Source organism: Zingiber officinale, chromosome 9B (assembly GCF_018446385.1).
Source record: "Zingiber officinale cultivar Zhangliang chromosome 9B, Zo_v1.1, whole genome shotgun sequence".
Classification (NCBI taxonomy): domain Eukaryota; kingdom Viridiplantae; phylum Streptophyta; class Magnoliopsida; order Zingiberales; family Zingiberaceae; genus Zingiber; species Zingiber officinale.
In genome coordinates this window covers 27,238,593-27,259,888 of record NC_056003.1, presented here as the reverse complement: position 1 = coordinate 27,259,888, position 21,296 = coordinate 27,238,593, and the positions used below count along the sequence as shown (strand labels likewise).

The 21,296-nt window shown below is 36.4% G+C and overlaps 1 protein-coding gene across 1 annotated transcript in view; it reads left to right on the top strand.

The window, feature by feature from the left end:
* The first annotated feature begins 7,836 nt into the window (after positions 1 to 7,836).
* Positions 7,837 to 21,296, top strand: part of LOC122022896 (ABC transporter G family member 24-like) — an 18,012-nt gene continuing 4,552 nt past the window's right edge. Inside the window, exons 1-3 of the mRNA XM_042581007.1 lie at positions 7,837 to 8,301; positions 8,393 to 8,469; positions 9,024 to 9,293. Of these exons, the coding sequence (XP_042436941.1) occupies positions 8,078 to 8,301; positions 8,393 to 8,469; positions 9,024 to 9,293 (571 nt within the window). The 5' untranslated portion in view covers positions 7,837 to 8,077. The remainder of the gene's footprint in view (positions 8,302 to 8,392; positions 8,470 to 9,023; positions 9,294 to 21,296) is intronic.

Here is a 21,296-nt window from a genome sequence, read left to right as displayed (position 1 = left end):
TAGTTGTTCATTTAATTTATATTGTAGATAACATAGTATGTGGTGTCACATACAGAAGATGATGTTATCAGTACCTTATAAATTATAAACAGTAGCTCACGACCAGAATGGAAAGGAACAAACCATTAGAAAGTCGTAGTGTAATTAGGTATTAGTTTATCTTGACTATATAATTACACTAGTACACTCAGAGTGTATTGAGTAGGACCATTTGAGGTCGTTCCTTTTATACTGACTTTATAAAGGAATAAAGACCTCAGTTATTATGGAAGTGTGTGCTCTTAATCCTAATATAATAACAAGCACATATGTTTGATATTTATTTCTTTAATTTATCAATGGGTGAGATTTAGTTCGATGAATCAATAAACCCGATAAATTGGGAAATGGTATCACTCATAGTGTGTGTTGTTGATTATAGAAGGAAACTGTGTCCTAGTGATACTAGGTTGATAATGTCCTCAAGAGGAGCTCATAAAGATTGTCATGTTAAACCCTGCAGGTGGACTTAGTCCGACATAATAATAAAGTTGAGTGGTACTACTCTTGGACTTAGATATTAATTAAATGAGTTGTCAGTAACACACTTAATTAGTGGACATTCGATATCTTAAACACAGGGAGACTAACACACTCATAATAAGAAGGAGCCCAAAAATATAATTTGGGATTGGTGCGGTAGTTCAATGATAGTTCTCTAGTGGAATGAATTATCATTGATAAAATTAAGTTGTGTGTTGGGGGCCATGGGATGCTTAATTTTATCGGAGACCAAAACCAATTCCTCCTCTCGGTCCCTATCGTAGCCTCTTATTTATAGAGTACTATACCCACATATACCCACCTTCTATACCCACCTAAAGGGGCTGGCCAAGCTAGCTTGGGAACCAAGCTAGGGCCTAAGCTTGGGTTTAAGGTGGCCGGCCCTAGCTTGAACCCAAGCTAGTAGGGCCGGCCATAATTAATTAAAAAGAAAATTTAATTTTAATGTTTATTATTATGTGGAAGATTTAATTTAAAAGAGAATTAAAATTAAAATATCTCTCTTGTAAAAGATTTACAAAAGATTAAAGAAAGAGATTAGATCTCTTTCCTTATTTGTAGATTGGAGAGATGTTTTATTTTCTCTTTAAAATTATTCACATGTTAATAAAATTAAAATTATAGATATTTCCTTTTATTAACCATGAAGAGATTTTTAAGAGAAATTTTATTTTAAAATTTCCGGAAACAAATAAGGAAAGTTTTAATTGTTGATTGAAACTTGTCCAATTTGCTTCCTATTATTTTGGCCGGCCATCATTGTTTAATTTGGTAAATATTATTTTATTTTTCTCAATTAAATCATGTCAAGGAAATTAAGGAAAATTTATTGTAATTAAATTTCCTAATTTACCTAGGCCAAGGAATATAAAAGAAGGGGTGAGGGTGCCTTCACAAGACACAACATCTATTATTCCTCTCCCTCTTTTGTTCCTTGGTGTGGCCGGCCATCCTCTCCCTCTCTTCCTCTTGTGGTGGCCGAACCTCTCTCTCTCCCTTGGAGCTCTTGTGGTGGCCGGATACTACTTGGAGAAGAAGAAGAAGAAGGAGAGAAAGCTAGCATCTCTTGGAGCTTGGTTAGTATTTTGGTTTTTCTCCTTGGTGAAGCTTTTCTTTTGTGGCCGAACCTTACTTGGAGGAGAAGAAGGTGGTTGGTGGTTTCTCATCTTGGTAGATCATTGCCCACACAACGTCCGAGGTTAGAAGAGGAATACGGTAGAAGATTAAGAGGTTTTTCTACAAGGTATAACTAGTAATTTCTATTTCCGCATCATGCTAGTTATTTATGGAAATAATACCAAATACAAGAGGCTTACGTTCTAGAATTTCGAATATGTTTTTTCGAAGCTGTGTTCTTTTGTTTTTTCTTTTCCTTGTGATTTGATTGTTCTCTTTGGTTAACCTAAAGTTATTTTAGGAAATTAAATATTAGCTTTCTATTAAAGGTTTTGTCTAGTCGGTGGTGGTTGCTCCCATATCCAAGAAGGCCATGTGCCTCGCCACGTCAGTACTGGGAACCTTTTATGGAAATTAATATTTAATGGAATTAATAACTTAAGGAGACTTGGGTCGAACGTGTTAAGTTCCGCAGGAGATCCAAGTCAAAACCTAAAAGAACAAATAGATTAAGTTTTGGATCAAACGTGTTAAGTTCCGCAGGAGATCCAAAATTTAATTTAAAAGAACACATGGTAGCTAGGAAAAGGTTCAGATCTTTGTACAAAATTTTTGTACAGTGGAACCTATAGGCTTTCCGAGTAGCAACCAACACTTGTCCACGGTCCCTCGGATGTTCCATCCTTCACCGGACCCGAAGCCATCAACCTGAGTCACATGTGTATCCTACAGTACTACACAACTCAAGTACACATATCAAATACAAGGGTGAACCTAATTTAAACCCTTTGCCCAAACACCAAAACACATGGTCCCATGGACCATTGGGATTGCTCCAACACTTTCTTCAACGTACTGCTAACAAGACAATCCGATTGAGCTACAACAAGACACCGACAACCAAGATCTTCAGTTTTTTGATTCCCTTGTGTCGGTATAGTTTTTCAGTACAATTAAATTGTAATAATCTCTTGTACTATTTTGCGATTATAGTTGTTGCCCAAAGTAAACGCTTAACGAGCGTGGGCCTTGGAGTAGGAGTCGCCCAAGGCTCCGAACCAAGTAAAAACACTTGGGTCTTTCTATGTTGTGTTTTATATTTTCGTTGCATTTACTCGTTGATTCTCTGAAACGAAAAGTGAAAGCCACGAGCGCTATTCACCCTCCCTCCCCCCCCCCTCTAGCGCGTCTCGATCCAACATAAAATATCAAGATGTTTTCATATAAGAGAATCACAAAGATGACATATAATACCTCCTTCGTGCTCATACTTATGATGCCACATCATGTGGCAAGCTGTAGCAGCAAATACATACAAATGTTGAAGTTTAGTAGTTAAAGGAAAGTAATTTATCACTTTCTAAGTAATATTTTTCTTCTTCTTCCCTGGTATGCGAATACAATGCTTATAACAAGGGTGAGTACAGATTTTACATTCACTCAATTTGTTGTCTTTATTCTAAAATATCATATAATTATTTATACAAGAATCAATCTTCTCTACTTGTAAACCTAAATCTTTAACCAATTTCTACATATTGTAGAAGCTATCAATCATTATGTTACCAACAAGGAGCAACTCTGACATCAATTGACATATGTCACTGTAACATCTTTTTGAAAAATAATGTTATGTTTTCATATTCAATAACATTATAGTAGCTGATAGTTGGGAATGATCAGAAGAAATATCTTTCCACACTTCTCTTTCACTAGCCTTTAACATTTCATATAGTTGTTGATATTCAGGTATTGATATTTCATCTATATTGGAATAATCAACTGCATTCATTATATCGTGAACCATTGATTGTATTGAAATATCATTAATTGATGATTCATGTGCAGTAACAGTTGTGTCAGATGACGAACCAACAGAAGACCCAATAAGTTCTATCAAATAAGATTCTCCGTAACAATATCAATTGTGGCAATTTGACACAAAATGATTTCCACATATATGTATTTTTATAATATCCTCATTACGAAAGACTCTATTTCTATATTTAGAATATTTACACAGACATCATAACTCGACATCATTTATGTATTCTGGATGACTCTTAGCAAAATTCATAAATTGTTCAACTTAAGCAATAAAATCATCTCTAATAAATACAGTTTTTAATCGATTGTACATCTAAACTTTGTTTATATACATTGTTACCTAATGAAAATATAATTTAAAATACTATTAAACTTGTACAATTTAATTTAAGCTTAAATAAAACAATCAAAAATAATATAGTATTGATAGTTTCCATTTAACAACTAATAAGTTAGATCGGGATCTAAGGAAATTAAACAAAGTGCTGGGTAGTTTCCATTTAAATAAATGATAGGATTTTTTTTCAAGATGTGTCATTTAGCATCGAGTGTGAGACAATTATGTTCTTCTGATCTAAGGAAATTAAATATTAATTAGTGTCATCTTTAATTTTGGACTTAAATAAATAGTGATAAATAATTTTCTATTTCAACTTAGTGAATTAAAAGAAACCCAAATTATTTTCTCATATATTGAATTTATAATATCTATCAACCTAAAATACAAGAAATCTAAATTTTAGATCGGACAAATAACTAACTATGCTATCTTTCATGCTCCAACCAAAGATAATAAACTTTAAAATTAACATAAATATAAATATACCAATACTAAAATCATCAAATAATTATATCATGTTATATATCAAAATACTAACTTAATCTACATCTAAATTCAACCATTACAAACAAGGATTGATTTTACTTCCACACCTAGCTACTCATGCGCTTCTTGGGCCCGAGACTCTTGAAGAATCTTTTCCATTCTTCGGTTATGTATGGAAAGATAGAAATAAAATGACTATCATTTTGGGTAAAATAGCAAATATATACTATTTATTAAATTATATCTGAAAAAAAAAGTAGTCTAGCCTAAGAAAAGTAGCAAATGCAATATACTATAAAAATATTAGTAAAATTTAATCACAAACAAATATAACAAAAGAATATACGGTGAATCAAGCTTGTAGCCGCGAGTTTGTGGCAAGGCGAGCTCGTAATCGTGATTTAGCTTGCTGAGCTTGTAGCAAGCCATGCAGGAGGCTACGAGTTGGTGACTGACCAAGTAGTAGGCTATGAGCTGATGGTCGGCCACGTTGCCAGTAGTCGGCTAGCATGCCGCTGGCTGTCTATAGCCGCTTGCTGGTGGCCGACACAGCCGTCGATCGACACAGCCACCAACCTCTTGTTGAATGCTGGCACGGTCGCATGCTGGGGTGGCAAAGCTGCCAGCACACAGCTGGTGGTCGGAAAAACCGCTAGTCATGTGCTAATGGCCGGCAAAGCTGCTAGCCGTGTGCTGGCGGCCAACGGAGGTCGGAAAGAGGAGAAAAGAGCTTGGGAAGGAGAGAATTTACCCCAAGATCACTGAAGAGGAGAGATAACGTCAAGATCGTCGGAGAGGAGAAATACAAGCACGCGAGAGGAGAAGGACATGTGTGCTAATTTTATTTTTGGGATCCTGACGGAACAAAATTTAATTTCTATCAGAAATCTCAAAAAGATTCCTAACTAAATCTAATTTCTATCGAAAATCTTGAAAATTGATTTCGAACGGAAGTTAAATTCCGTTAGAAATCCTATTATTTTTTCAAAGTTTACCGGCGAAAATATTCAACCGATATATTCTGGCAGTAAATTTAATTATTCTTATAGGGTCAACATGTCATATTGTAATATTAATATACTCTGCTAATATCTGATTATTCCTATAGCGTGACCGTGTCATATTGTACTATTATAATACGCGTATAAATGAGTTGACCTCTATCGAGCGATAATGGTGAATAAAAAATTATTACAAAATAATGCTTGGTCCGAAATTTAATACTCAAAATGCTTAAGTACAATTTTAATCAAAACTGATCAAAATTGATATAAGGTTTTGCAATTTTGATCAAAACTGCTTCAACTTAGAAATATATTATTCTAAGGGCACGAGCAATCTTAACTAAAGGTACAACATATTTAAATAATTTTAATCAAAATTACATCACCTTCGAGCAGTTTTAAACAGTTTGGATCAAAGTTACTCTAAAATGATATAATTTTAATTAAAGTTATTTTAAAGTGGTATAATTTTAATTCAAACTACTTCAACAAATATTAAATTATAAATGAGATATTATTTTAATATATTTTTTAAAAAAAGTAAGCGCTCGATATAAATAAATAACAATTAGGGACATATTTTTATGTGATAGAACTAAGTCATTCAATTCATTAGCACACTTCTACCCTTATATATTTGATTCCACTTGCATATGTTTTTTTAAAGAAAGTATTCTTGATATGACAAGGTAAACCCTCAGTTTTTTTTTATAATTTTAAATTATTTTTAAAATAAAAAAATAAATAATTATTTATTGAAACAAAAGATGATATATTCATCTCAAATGATCGCTATATATTGTCGGTTCTTTGATAAAATATATATATAGTGATAAAACAAGAGAAATATTTTATCTAGATAGTATAATGATCCTTTACATATAATAATTTCAAATGAGGCCTATCAAACTCGATTGATGAGGTCTAGAAAAAAACTCCACATTTGATTTAACTAGTCCACTCATTTGCAACCTTTTATATATTAAAGGATAATTTTTTTTTTATTTTGTTGGGTCAAAACTCAAAGGGCATTGGTTGATGTTTATTCGTTTAAATTCCACGGATGTTGAACGAGTAGGGTATTGAAGTCCACACAATCATGTTCATGGATTAATCAACTCGATAAAGGACTTATAATTAATTGCTTGCGTAAAGAATATACTTAATGTGCGTGGTAAGAACCCCAAGCCGGTGGAAGAGTGATAAATCATTGTACAACAGCTTCCTAAATAGAGGAATTTATTACCTACGGAAATGAATTTTAGGAGATATTCAAATCTTACTCCGGTTCTGTATGATAATTTTACCATCCGATTATTAACTGAGTCTTGTGGGAAAGTCATATACTTCAGGAACAATATAAAAAATAACAATATTAAAGTTAAATATACTTTTCTGAATTTAATGAGAGCTATATAATTATTTAGTGATTGCTATTTACTAGTAGTAATAATTATTTAATGACATAATTTAATCATGTATTATTATAATCGGATTTCTTTATCTTTTAGTTATTTGTCATTGATTATAATCTGAGTTTGTGATTTATCTTTTTCACATGATTTAAGGATGGACAATAAGGTTCTGTTTGGTAGGGATGATATGAGTGTAATTGTTTTTTTTATTATTATGTATTATTACAACTTGTACATAAAAAACAATTCAATAATTATGGGAGCTTGTTCCCTAGAAATAAAATAGAGTTAATTAGTCAAAATTAATCTCAACATATTTTTTTTAAAAAAATCCCTAGTTATTACAATTATCAAAATAGTATCTATTTTTTAAAAAAATTTAAAAGAGCACCTCATTATATATTTTTATATTAAAATATCTTTCCAATACTATTGTGCAAGCTAGATACAGAATATAATATGTTAAAATACGGTTCAACTTAATTAAAAATATTATACATAAAATATTTTTTTTTTGACAATTTAATCAAAATTTTTAAAATTTGATCAAAACTATTTTAACACCATCAAAATCATTGTAAAAACTATTATAATAATTATTAAATTTTTTTACAATTCTACAATGACTATTTTAATGAAGTGAATTTGATCCTGTTAAAATGATTTTGATTAAATTTAAATATTTTTATTAAATTAATAAATATTTTTTATATAAAAGTACTTTGTATAAATTTTTTTATCTAAACTAAAAAAATTAATTTATTTTAATATATTTAACAGCCGCTTACATGTTATAATAATTATGCAGTAATTAGAATACAAATATTTTTAAAATCAGAAATATGATAGTATTATTTTGATTATTTTAAAAAGGATGTTTTTTCATGAAAATAATAATTAATCGTTCTTTTAATTTGTACCTTAATAAATTTATTAATGTAGAATGCTAAACAATGGAGGGGAAACTTCTGTTAAGGACTGGTACGCCAATTTGACTTCCTCAGTGACCTTTGTAAAAAACCTCTCTCCTCTCGTCCTTCCTTCTCCCCAACCTGCGCATAATTTTGAATAAACAATTTACTATGGGTTACCGAGGCACGCTGCTCGGCTGCTGACTCCGAACCGCCCGCTTCCGTGGACATTAGAGAGAAGCAGCTGTGTGCGGACATCCCCATAGACGCGATCGTCGCCGTTAGGAAGAGAAGAGTCGTCGGCTCGTCGCCACGACTCGTTCTCCACAATGCTGCCCTCTTTTAAAAATACTTACTCTCTCCTCCTCCATCTCGATCTGGTCGCCTCCCCTCCTCCTCCTCCCCTGCGTCATTCTGCTCGTCGGAGACCTTGCGATGATGAGGGCTCGGCCGGCCTCTGCCACAGCCCGTTTCCTCGTAGCCGTAGCCGCATTGCTCCTGCTCTTCCCCCTCGGTCGTTGCCAGAGCTTCGGAGGAGTCAACCCCCCTCCGTCTCTGACGTCGCCGTTATTGTCGCAGCTCAATGAGGACGTCAACAATGTCACCCGGAGCTTATTCCCACTCATCAACGATCGCTTCGGCTTCTGCATCAAGGATGCGTGCGTTTCCTCTTGGTCCTTTTCTTCTTCTTCTTCTTTTTTTTTTTTTCGGTTCACGAATGTTGATGTGGATTTGGACTGTGGGCTTCAGGCAATCGGATTGGGATCGGGCGTTCAATTACAGCACGGATATGAGTTTTATGGTCGCCTGCGCAGCCACAACTCCAGGTACGCATGATATTTTAGTTTTGACTAAACTGCATTTGTTTACTACGATTCGGAATTGTAACGATTCTCGAGTCAGTTGTTACTACGTACCCCGGGCTGTGTTAATCCTGCTTTTGGTTTGTCAGGTCAGTTTTTTTTTTATGTTGTTGTTGGAATTTGAGGATGGATCTTGGTTCTATTACTGATTTTAGAAGATGAAAACATTATTAATATGGCAGGCCGACGAAGTTTAAAACCATAACTGCTGTTTACCTTCTTTCATGGAGGAAAAAAAAGTATAATAACTGCCAATTTAACTCCATGCTACTTCTAATTTTAGGAATTGAAAGCATCGTTGATTTGGCTGGCTGGTGTAACTCAATATGATGACTGTTTGCATATGTTGTTAACACGTGTATTAATGTCTTCATATATTTCAAAGATCTGTAACAGGATGCTGCTTTAAATCATGCATAAGCTCTTAAAACTTTATCAATTCTTTTTGTTAGATTTATTTGAGTACAATGAAAAATTGTGTCTAACTTTACTATTCCTGATTCATTTGGAGAAAGCAGATATTGATGGACGCTTATGCACAGCAGCTGAAGTTACATTTTACTTTAACAGTTTCATTGATAGTGGAGGAAGGACTAACTATATGAAACCCAATAAAAACTGCAACTCGAGTTCATGGGTTCCTGGATGTGAGCCAGGATGGGCAAGCAGTGTCCCTCCAGACGAGAAGGTTGACCTTCAAGAATCACAACAATTGCCTTCACGAAATGTTGACAGCAAACCATGTTGTCCAGGCTTTTACTGCCCGTATGGAATAACTTGCATGATACGTAAGTGTAGTTGCCCATTGTTCCCTCTTTATTCTTTGGCATGCTCTCATCTCATTGTTTTTGTTTTCTATTCTCTTTATCGAAGCATAAACATTGATTCACTAAGACAATGTACCAAATGCTCATTTCGTTGTTTTTGTTTTCTATTCTCCTTATTTGAAGCATAAGCATTAATTCACTAAGAAAATGTATCCAATGCTGGAAATGAATAATTTTGGGAATTAATCCCAAAATCATATCAGGATATAGTCAATTAATTACATTTATAGATCAGTTAACTCTCCTAATAAACCACCTATAATTTCCCATATCAATTTATACCTTTGATGGAAAGGTGTATATAAAGGATTATGATGTCTTTTGGTCCTGTAAGAAACTAGGGCGCTAAACACGCGAAAGAGCAGCGGAAAACATCTAGTTCCTTTCCAGAAGATCCATACGAAAGGAAATCATATACTAAGTATTAATTTTCTACATGAGAAAGTTATACTTTTGTTGCGTGCCCTTCGTAATCCCGACAGCAACGTTTCTTTAAATGCAGATCTTAGCGCGATCAAGTGGTCGCGCCTCTATGGTATCCACACGAACAAGTCTCGTTTGTCTCACAAACTCACAAAGTGGAGAATGAAACAACCAAAGGTTGTGCTAGCAACCCTTCTTGGAAGTTTCGGCAAGTGGAAGAGAAGAGGAGGAAGAAGAGCAAGAACACCAAAAATTCATCATGAAAATGAATTCAAAAACTCCCTTTTATATATTCATGAAATTGCCTCATGCCTTAATATCAATTGCCTTGATTGACATTAATATTTGTCTTCATCCAATGAATCCAATGCATCCTATGCATGAGCAATTCAAATGGTTCACTCTTCATCCAATGAATCCAATGCATGTAATGCATGAGCAATTCAAATTGTTCACTCTTCATCCAATGCATCCAATGCATGAGTAATTCAAGTTGTACACTCCCCTTTCTTCATGAATTCAAATTCATGAAATCATATAATGAGTCCAACTCATTAATCATCAATCCAATTGATTCAATGAGTCTAATTTGAATTGGACTCAATCCAATAGTTGGATTTAAATGAGTCTTACTCAATGAGTCCAATTTGAATTAGACTTATCCAATGATTCATCATATGAATCCATCTCCATTAACTTGTTCTTTGTGTGTGACCCAATAGGTTCTCGTAACGTTGGCAATGTATCCAAGTCAACATTTAAATACATAAGCAATGAGTGACATCTAGCAAGGCATCATTGCTACCCAAGTGACGAGAATGTCGAGATCCGACTTAACCTTTCCATGGCTATTATCTTGTATGACTCAATCCTTCTATCCTCGATATCTAGATTGATCAATGAGGCATAGACCGTGTCATCCTCTTATCAATCTTTATGTTTCTTGATCTCTAAGTAGACACACTCAATTAAATAAGCTCAATATCGCATATTGACTCATTTAAGCATGACCATGCATTCTTGTGTCCTACTAATCAAGGGGCCCATAGATATCACTTCCGTCATATGGAAGGGATAAATCCCATCTACATCACTCACATCGCTCCGCATAACTTATTGCATACCCAGTGATCGATTTTATGGTCCACCCTGTTACGGGTGACGTTTGTCAATACCAAAGTATACAACTCTTTATGTAGGGAACCGTAGTGACTTTAGGTCTAAGGACTATTCATACCAATAGTCACATGAGAATGGTTACGACACTCATACGATGATCCATGAAACATTCTCATGGTGGGTCATTCAGTACATATTCTCTAATATATACCCATGTGCTAACCTGATATCTCATATCCATGACTTGTAAGATCAAGTCATCCGTTGACCTACATGCTAGTCTCAACGTATTAATATTGTCCTTGTATATTAATGCTCGACTAGGAACAGTCAAGAGTAGTGTTCTCTACAATATCTTACTATCAATTCAACCAATTGACATATTGTAGATAAGAACCTACTACTCTAGGACATTATTATACTTATTTATTCGGCATTGAATTGAAGTAAATATAATAACCAACTTTGCCTTTATTAATAGTGAAATATGATACAAAAGGAGCCCTTTACAATCATCTCATAAATGGTACTAGGGCTAATACTAACAATCTCCCACTAGCACTAGTGCCAATCACTGAAATATCTAATACCCAGTGACCTAGTATGACCATCATGCTTCCTCTGTGCCAAAGCCTTGGTCAAAGGATCCACAATGTTAGCATCGGTCGGTACTCTACATATATTTACATCTCCTCTATCGATGATCTCTCGAATGAGATGGAATCGCCATAGTATATGTTTGGATCTTTAATGAGAGCAAGGTTCCTTAGCCTGTGCTATAGCCCTATTATTATCACAATAGAGGTATATTGGGCTTACTATACTAGGAACAACACCAAGCTTGGTAATGAACTTCCTGATCCAAACAGCCTCCTTTGCTGCAGCTGAAGCAGCAATGTACTTGGCCTCTGTTGTAGAATCAGTGACTGTGTCATGCTTTAAACTCTTCCAGCTCACAGCACCACCATTTAAGCAAAATACATATCTTGACTGCGATCTATAATCATCTTTGTCAGTTTGGAAGCTAGCATCGGTGTAACCCTTTACAACAAGCTTTTCATCGCCTCCAAAGATCAAGAAATAATCTTGAGTCCTTCTCAAGTACTTAAGAATATTCTTGACTGCTGTCCAGTGACCTTCACCTGGATCTGACTCGTATCTGCTCGTCATGCTTAACGCATACGAGACATCTGGGCGAGTACAAAGAATGGCGTACATGATAGACCCTATTGCAAATGCATAAGGAATCTGATCCATACGGTCCCTTTCTTCCTTAGAAGAGGGGCATTGAGTCTTCGAAAGACTCACACCATGTGACATAGGTAGGAATCCCTTCTTGAAATTCTCCATGGCAAAACGTTTAAGCACCTTGTCAATATATATACTCTGGCTTAGACCAAGCAATTTTTTAGATCTATCTCTATAGATCTTAAGGCCTAAAATGTAGGCTGCTTCACCTAAGTTTTTCATTGAAAAACAATTCCCAAGCCAAGTCTTCACTGATTGAAGAGTAGGGATATCATTTCCAATGGGAAGTATGTCATCTACATACAATATGAGAAAGATGACTGTGCTCCCACTAACCTTCTTGTAGACACAAGGTTCATCTTCATTTTTAATGAAACCAAACATTTTGATTGCATCATCGAATCGAAGATTCCAGCTTCTAGAAGCTTGCTTCAATCCATAAATAGATCTTTGCAACTTACACACCTTTCCAGCATTCTTTGGATCTACAAAACCCTCAGGTTGGGTCATGTACACATCCTCGAGTAGATTTCCGTTAAGAAATGCAGTTTTGACATCTATCTGCCAGATCTCGTAATCATAATAAGCTGCAATAGCAAGCATGATCCGAATGGACTTGAGCATCACAACTGGTGAAAAGGTTTCATAATAGTCTATACCATGAATTTGCTTGAATCCTTTAGCCACCAATCTACCTTTATAGGTATGCATATGACCATCCATGTCTGTCTTCACTTTGAAGACCCACTTACACCCAATGAGTTTGATCCCTTCAGGTGGATCAACCAAAGTCCATACTTGGTTAGTGTACATGGATTTCATTTCGGATCTCATGACCTTTAGCCATTTCTCAGAATCTGGGCCCTGTACAGCTTCCTGATAAGGTGTAGGCTTATTGAGACCAATAAGCTCTACATCACCATGGTCAGACAAGAGAAAAGAATATCTCTCAGGTTAATGACGGGTCCTATCAGATCTGTGTAGAGCTTGTTCTACTTGAACAGGTTGTTGCTCCACAACTTCTTGTGGTGTAACAAAATCATGATTCACAACATCTTGTGGTACCTGTTTAGTTTCCATCAAGGCGTCAGTACTAGTTTGTGTATCTTGAATTTCTTCAAGATCGACAGTACTCCCAGTAGTTCTTCTAGAAATAAATTCCCTTTCTACAAAGACACCAGTTCTGGCAACAAACACTTTGCCTTGCGTGGGATTATAAAAGTAATATCCCTTTGTTTCCTTGGGATATCCTACAAAATATCACTTGTCTGATTTGGGTCCTAGTTTATCGGAGACTTGTCGTCGAACATAAGCCCCACATCCCCAAATCTTCAAAGACATCTTGGGACTCTTCCCAGTCCATATCGTATATGGTGTCTTTATGACAGCCTTGGATGAAACGCGGTAAGTGTGAAAGCGGTCGTCTCTAGAGCATGTCCCCAGAAGGAAGCAGGAAGTTCTGTTTGACTCATCATCGTTCGTACCATATCTAATAAAGTACGATTTCTCTGTTCTGATACACCATTCCATTGTGGTATTCCAGGTGAAGTGAGTTGAGATATTATCCCACACTCAACGAGATGGCCATGAAACTCTTGGCTAAGATATTCCCCACCTCGATCTGATCGAAGCATCTTAATATTCTTACCAAGTTGATTTTGTACTTCATTCTTGAATTCTTTGAACTTTTCAAAAGATTCTAACTTATGTCGCATTAGATACACATGGTCATATCTACTGAAATCATTAGTAAAAGTAATGAAGTAATTGTAGCCTCCTCTAGCTGCTATTCTGAAAGGGCCACATACATCTGTATGTATGAGTCCTAACAAATCATTAGCTCTTTCGCTATGTCCATTAAATGGAGTTTTTGTCATCTTGCCTTGAAGACAAGATTCGAAATCAAATGAGTCTAAAAGTCCATCCTTATGGAGTTGGGATATGCGACTCTCATTTATGTGACCCAAGCGACAATGCCAGAGATATGTTTGGTTCAAATCATTAAACTTGAACCGTTTGGTATTTATGTTATAGATTGGGTTGTCAAAATCTAGAACATAGAGTCCATTCACAAGATGTGCACTACACTAGAATATTTCATTGAAATAAATGGAATAACATTTGTCCTTTATTACAAATGAGAATCCTTTCTTGTCCAAACAAGAAACAGAGATGATGTTCTTAGTTAAGGCAGACACATAACAGTACTCTTCAAGTTCTAAAACAAGTCCAGTGGCCAAAGATAAGGAATATGTTCCTACAGCTATAGCAGCAACTCTTGCGCCATTGCCTACTCGTAGGTCCACTTCGTCCTTTGTCAATATTCTACTATTTCTCAAGCCCTGCACATTAGTACAAATGTGAGATGCACATCCGGTATCTAATACCCATGAAGAAGAAATAGATAGATTGACTTCTATAACATGTATACTTGAGGCAGAAGTTTCACTTCTCTTCCTTTTCACTTCCTCTAGGTATAATTTGCAATTCCTCTTCCAATGTCTGATCTCACCACAGTGGAAGCAGGTTCCTTCCTTAGCCACCCCACCTTTGGATTTCAATGCATGAGCTTTTCCCTTGCCTTTGGCTTGAGTCTTACCCTTACCTTTGGGCTTCCATTTGCCTTTGCCCTTTGGCACAATTAAAATGGTGCTAGGCTTTGCCTTCTTAAGGTTGAGTTCAACAGTTCTCAACATGCTCAACATCTCAGGCGATGGTTTGTCAATTTCATTCATGTTATAGTTCATAACAAATTGACTATAGCTTTCGGGCAATGATTTCTTAGCCTAGTGGAAATCCCAGTCTTTGTAGGTTCTCCACATACCCGATCATTTTGAGCACATAAGGCCCTATGGGACTTCCTTCTTGCATTCTGCATTGAAATGGAGCTTTAGAGATCTCAAATCTCTCATGTCTTGCTTGTCCTTGATATAGTTGTCTAAGGTGTTCAACCATATCATAAGCGTCCATGTTCTGCTTCTGAAGCTCAGAGTTCATGGTAGCGAGCATAAGGCATGATACATCTAATGCATCATCTTGATGCTTCTTATAAGCATCCTTATCAGCTCTAGTGGTAGTAGTGGGGGGTACTTCAGGAATGGGTTGTTCTAGGACGTACAGTTTTTTTTTTTGCTTGAGAACTATTCTCAAGTTTCTGTACCAGTCTAGGAAGTTAGCTCCATTAAACTTGTCCTTATCAAGGACAGATCACAGAGAGAGAGTATTTGACGTATTTGACGACATGGTGATCTACAACAATAAAATGTAGAAATAAGTATCATCATTTAACTAGACCTTTAATTAAACGATTCTCTCACTAAATTGTAAAGCTTTGGTAGAAGCAAGTCATGTATGTGGTTTTACCCACACTACTAGCTCTAAATCCAATCGCGATAACATTTATGTGGGACAAGATCCGTATTATACCGCATCTTGAGTTAGCTTTGGCTAATCGCCCAAGACTTAGTATAAGTTAGGTAAGCAACATTTACTTACATCATATGTAACTCTTGTATCATTGTGTGAACAAGACTATTTGTTCATTTGCCCGTCTTATGAAATTTCATTATAACTCATCTTGAGTTAGCTTTGGCTAATCGCCCAAGACTAGTATGATTTTGAATTTCATCGTATGAGATATGCCTCTAAGTTCTCAACTTAGTTAAGTCACACCCAAAGTTTTAGTAGTCGGACATCACAATTGTCTTTCACACTCTAGCAAGATAAATTGAGTCACTTTGCTTTGGCAAAACCTGACTACAATTGATCGAGCTAGAAGTGAGTACAAAACTTTGGTAGGCATATTTGAAAGACCTAATCATGATTAAACTACGCATGCATCGCATACAATCATAGCATATCATGGCATACATCACATATATGCATAAAAGAAATCGTGACATGGTTATGGCCCCATTATCTATGATCCTCTCAAGCCATTGAGAAGATCGAAAAGTCAACCTAGGCAAAAGCATCTTGTCCAAGTGCTTCGTGGTCGCCATGTGTTGTTGTCCTTCTCCTTTTCTCACCGTCGTCAAGTAGACTTATTCTTCTCTAATTTGTACATTACAAAATCTAAAGAAAACTCGAGTTACATTCGAGTGTAATCTAAATTTACAACTAGAATAAAAGAGAAGAGGCACGACACGCAGGCCGTATTATGAATTACAACACACACATCCAATCATATCGGGGTTTAAGGGCCATAACCATGCACCATGTCATATAAAATTCTCAATCTATTATAACAAAATTTACTATGATTTAAACAACTAATTATGAGCCACAACGCCATGATGGTTTCGCTAAAAACCTTTTGGCCGAAACTTGCTCATAATCATGCAAATCATAATAAACATGTCATGCAATTTCTATATCACATATGAAATTCTAACTACTTAGTATATGCCTTCGCAAGTGGCTCTGATACCACTTTAAGGAACTAAGGCGCTAAACATGCGAAAGCGCAGTGGAAAATATCTAGTTCCTTTCCAGAAAATCCATGTGAAAGGAAACCATATACTAAGTACTAATTTTCTACATGAGAAAGTTATACCTTTGTTGCGTGCCCTTCACAATCCCGACAACAACGTTTCTTTAGATGCGGATCTTAGCGCGATTAAGTGGCCACGCCTCTATGGTATCCACACGAACAAGTCTCGTTTGTCTCACAAACTCACAAAGTGGAGAATGAAACAACCAACGGTTGTGCTAGCAACCCTTCTTGGAAGTTTCGGCAAGTGGAAGAGAGGAGGAGGAAGAAGAGCAAGAACACCAAAAATTCATCATGAAAATGAATCCAAAAACTCCCTTTTATAGATTCATGAAATTGCCTCATGCCTTAATGTCAATTGCCTTGATTGACATTAATATTTGTCTTCATCCAATGAATCCAATGCATCCTATGCATGAGCAATTCAAATGGTTCACTCTTCATCCAATGAATCCAATGCATCCAATGCATGAGCAATTTAAATTGTTCACTCTTCATCCAATGCATCCAATGCATGAGTAATTCAAGTTGTACACTCCTCTTTCTTCATGAATTCAAATTCATGAAATCATATAATGAGTCCAACTCATTAATCATCAAATAATTCATGAAATCATATAATGAGTCCAACTCATTAATCATCAATCCAATTGATTCAATGAGTCTAATTTGAATTGGACTCAATCCAATAGTTGGATTTAATTGAGTCTTACTCAATGAGTCCAATTTGAATTAGACTTATCCAATGATTCATTATATGAATCCATCTCCATTGACTTGTTCTTTGTGTGTGACCCAATAGGTTCTCGTAACGTTGGCAATGTATCCAAGTCAACATTTAAATACATAAGCAATGAGTGACATCTAGCAAGGCATCATTGCTACCCAAGTGACGAGAATGTCGAGATCCGACTTAACCTTTCCGTGGCTATTATCTTGTATGACTCAATCCTTCTATCCTCGATATCTAGATTGATCAATGAGGCATAGACCGTGTCATCCTCTTATCAATCTTTATGTTTCTTGATCTCTAAGTAGACACACTCAATTAAATAAGCTCAATATCGCATATTGACTCATTTAAGCATGACCATGCATTCTTGTGTCCTACTAATCAAGGGGCCCATAGATATCACTTCCGTCATATGGAAGGGATAAATCCCATCTACACCACTCACATCGCTCCGCATAACTTATTGCATACCCAGTGATCGATTTTATGGTCCACCCTGTTACGGGTGACGTTTGTCGATACCAAAGTATACAACTCTTTATGTAGGGAACCGTAGTGACTTTAGGTCTAAGGACTATTCATACCAATAATCACATGAGAATGTTTACGACACTTATACGACGATCCATGAAACATTCTCATGGCGGGTCATTCAGTACATATTCTCTAATATATACCCATGTGCCAACCTGATATCTCATATCCATGACTTGTAAGATCAAGTCATCCATTGACCTACATGCTAGTCTCAACGCATTAATATTGTCCTTGTATATTAATGCTCGACTAGAAACAGTTGAGAGTAGTGTTCTCTACAATATCTCACTATCAATTCAACCAATTGACAAATTGTAGATAAGAACCTACTACTCTAGGACATTATTACACTTATTCATTCGGCACTGAATTGAATTAAATATAATAACCAACTTTGCCTTTATTAATAATGAAATATGATACAAAAGGAGCTCTTTACAATCATCTCATAATTGGTACTAGGGCTAATACTAACAGGTCCCTATGTCTAACAATTCTTCCAAAAGAATACAGCATCATATTTTGATTTGTTAGGTGTAGAAGATTCACAATCATACCTTTGATTTTCTCAAGCAAAAGCAAAGACATCGATAACTAACTAAAGGAATATCTCTTTTGATGTTGTGTATAATATTTTTTTACATTTGATATCAGAGCAATTTTTAGCCTCTAGCTTGATGTGTTTTCGTTGATTTTTGGATTATAAATATTTGCAAGAAATCATGTGGTAATTGGATTGAAGGTTTCTTCAAAATTTATCTTGAAATTGAAGATACATAAGAAACTTATTTTTGAACTAATTTGGGGTTGAATATATTTATAATTTGGAATATGGAATGGGGAGACATTGATCGCTTGTACCAATTATCTGCTACAAAAAAATTAAAGTTTGCAAACCTTAAGATTGAAGCATTTGATGCCGTTTTAGATTTCTTAAATGGGCTCATATTGTGTTTTTTTTTCTATGCCTGCCTTTAACCTGAAACAAATCCAATTTAATATCCTTGGCCCACCTTTCTTTAGTTAATAATTTTTAGGCCTTCATAATGGACTAGTCTACATGTGATTTGAGCCATACTGTTCTGGGCCTATTTTGGCATTTATTATTTAAATAATAATAAGCTGATTGTTTAGTCTATCAAAATTATTTATGCAAGTAATGTTATGACATTTGTTATTATTTGTTTCCGTGTTCATGTAAAATACCAATGCAGTAAATTAATTTGTGATTTCCAAGAAGTAATATTGTTGCATGCCTGAAGTGACACTGGTATACAATTGTTGAAATTTATCTGCATGTCCTTTTATGTCTTCTGATATATATGAATTTTATGATTAGAGAGTAGCCACGACATTTTTAACTATGTAAAATTATATATAAAATATCTTGGTCACATTATAAAAAAAAGTCATTAATTTGTAGAATCATATGTAATATAGTAAGTTTTGTTGGACCCCGTGGTAGTTTTGATGTGATCAACCAAGTTGGTTAGGTCCTGCTGTGTTTGATCCTTGTGTCTGAGTGTGCAGGAGCTTAGGAACACAAGAAGTCGAGCGGAAGACGCAGCTAGCGAGAAGGACGGCACGGGAAGGGAGCCGACGGGCTCGGTGCGTCCGAAGGACGAGAGAGCTGCGGAAGAGTACTCCGGTGGGCGTGAAGAGCGTGCACGACGTTCGAGGGACGTTAAGCCGGGACGGAAGGCTGCTCGAGGAAGGCCGGAAATTGGGTTCGGGTGAGCCCTATTTCGGTTGGCCGAAATCACCCAAACAAACGGAGCTTCGGAAGACAAAGTGAAGAAGAAAAGGAGTCAAAAGAGGCTGGAAGTTACTGTAGCAGAAATTACTGTAGCAGAAACCTTGAAGGCGCCTTGAATGGATTGTTTAAGGCGCCTTGAGCAGGCCAGTTTGACTGTTTGCGCTGCGGATAAAGTTTTATCCGCAGATCGAGTTGGAGGCGCCTTGAACCCTGTTGGAGGCGCCTTGGACTCTCGGGATAAGATTTCCAGGGCCTATATAAAGGCCCCTGGAGCTAGGAATTCAATAACAACTCAAGCATTCAATCTGTAAGCAATTCCTAAGCAACTAGTGAGCTTCCAAAGTGTAAAAGGCTTCTTCGCCTTCAGAGAAGGAGATTTTTTCTTACTGCGCTTTTTCTACTGTCCTGGATTAACAACCTCCTTGGTTGTAACCAGGTTAAATCATGTCTCTATTTCTATTTTTGTTTCTTTGAATTTAGTTGCTATTATTTTATTCTGCATTTATTTCGAGTTGAAACGAGGAGGGTATTTTTATTTTATTTTCAGATTTCTCTTGCCTATGCCTCTGATTGGTATCAGAGCGATCGCCTCAAAAGGATTAACCGTCAACTAAAGCACTGAGCCGATGGTCGGACGAACATCCATCCCCAGTTCGACGGAGACTTCGCCACGTGGAAGAAAATGGAGGTATTTTTAAAACCGAATTTGACATTCGTTAATAATGAAATATGACTATGCAGTTCGAAGATAAAGAGGAAAATACGGACGAAAAAGGCAAGCGATTTCGCCATGACGGAAAGGTGAGTTCCACCTACTCATTCTACCGGGAGGTAAATCGGATCGGAATCTACGACTCAGCGAAAGATCTCTTGGAGAAATTCCTGGAGCTTCATGAAGGTACTTCCGAAGCGAAGCTAGCGAAGCGTGACATCCTCCGGAACCAGTTAACGAACCTCCGGATGAACCAAGGCGAGAAGGTAGCGCAACTCCAAGCGAGAATCAAGGAGCTGATAACGCAACTAACAAACCTTGGAGAAGAGGTAACCAACCGGGATTCCATCCGATACGCGCTCAATGCATTCCTGAGAACTCCAGAGTGGGCCTCCTTAGTAGATGCGTATTACATCTCTAAGGACCTCGAGGTAAGTACTTTAGAACAATTATTTTTGACTTTTGAACTTCATGAATCTCGAGTTTCAGAACCCAACGAAGCAGAGAAGACAAGTCAGAACATTGCCTTAAAGGCAAAAATGAACAGTTCTGACTCCGAAGCCTCAGTCGACGAATCCGAAGCAGCACTACTGGTAAGACGCTTCAATAAGTTTTTCAATACTAATAAATTTAAATCGCAGAGGCATCATCGAAAGAAGAGGACGGTTCGCTGCTATAACTGCAACAAAGAGGGGCACATCAAAGATGATTGCCCAAAGCTAAAGAGAAAGGAGAGAGAGAAAGGGAAAAGTCAAAATACAAGAAGCTAGAACCCTCCAAACACAAGAACCTAAAGGCCACGTGGGATGATTCGTCATCCTCCGAATTAGAAGTCGAAGAATTCTCGGGACTAGCACTGATGGCCAACCATCAGCTAGAAGAAACGTCCAGCTCAGAGATGAGCATCGACAAAGGGGGAGGAACGTCAGAAGAAAGCTGTAGTG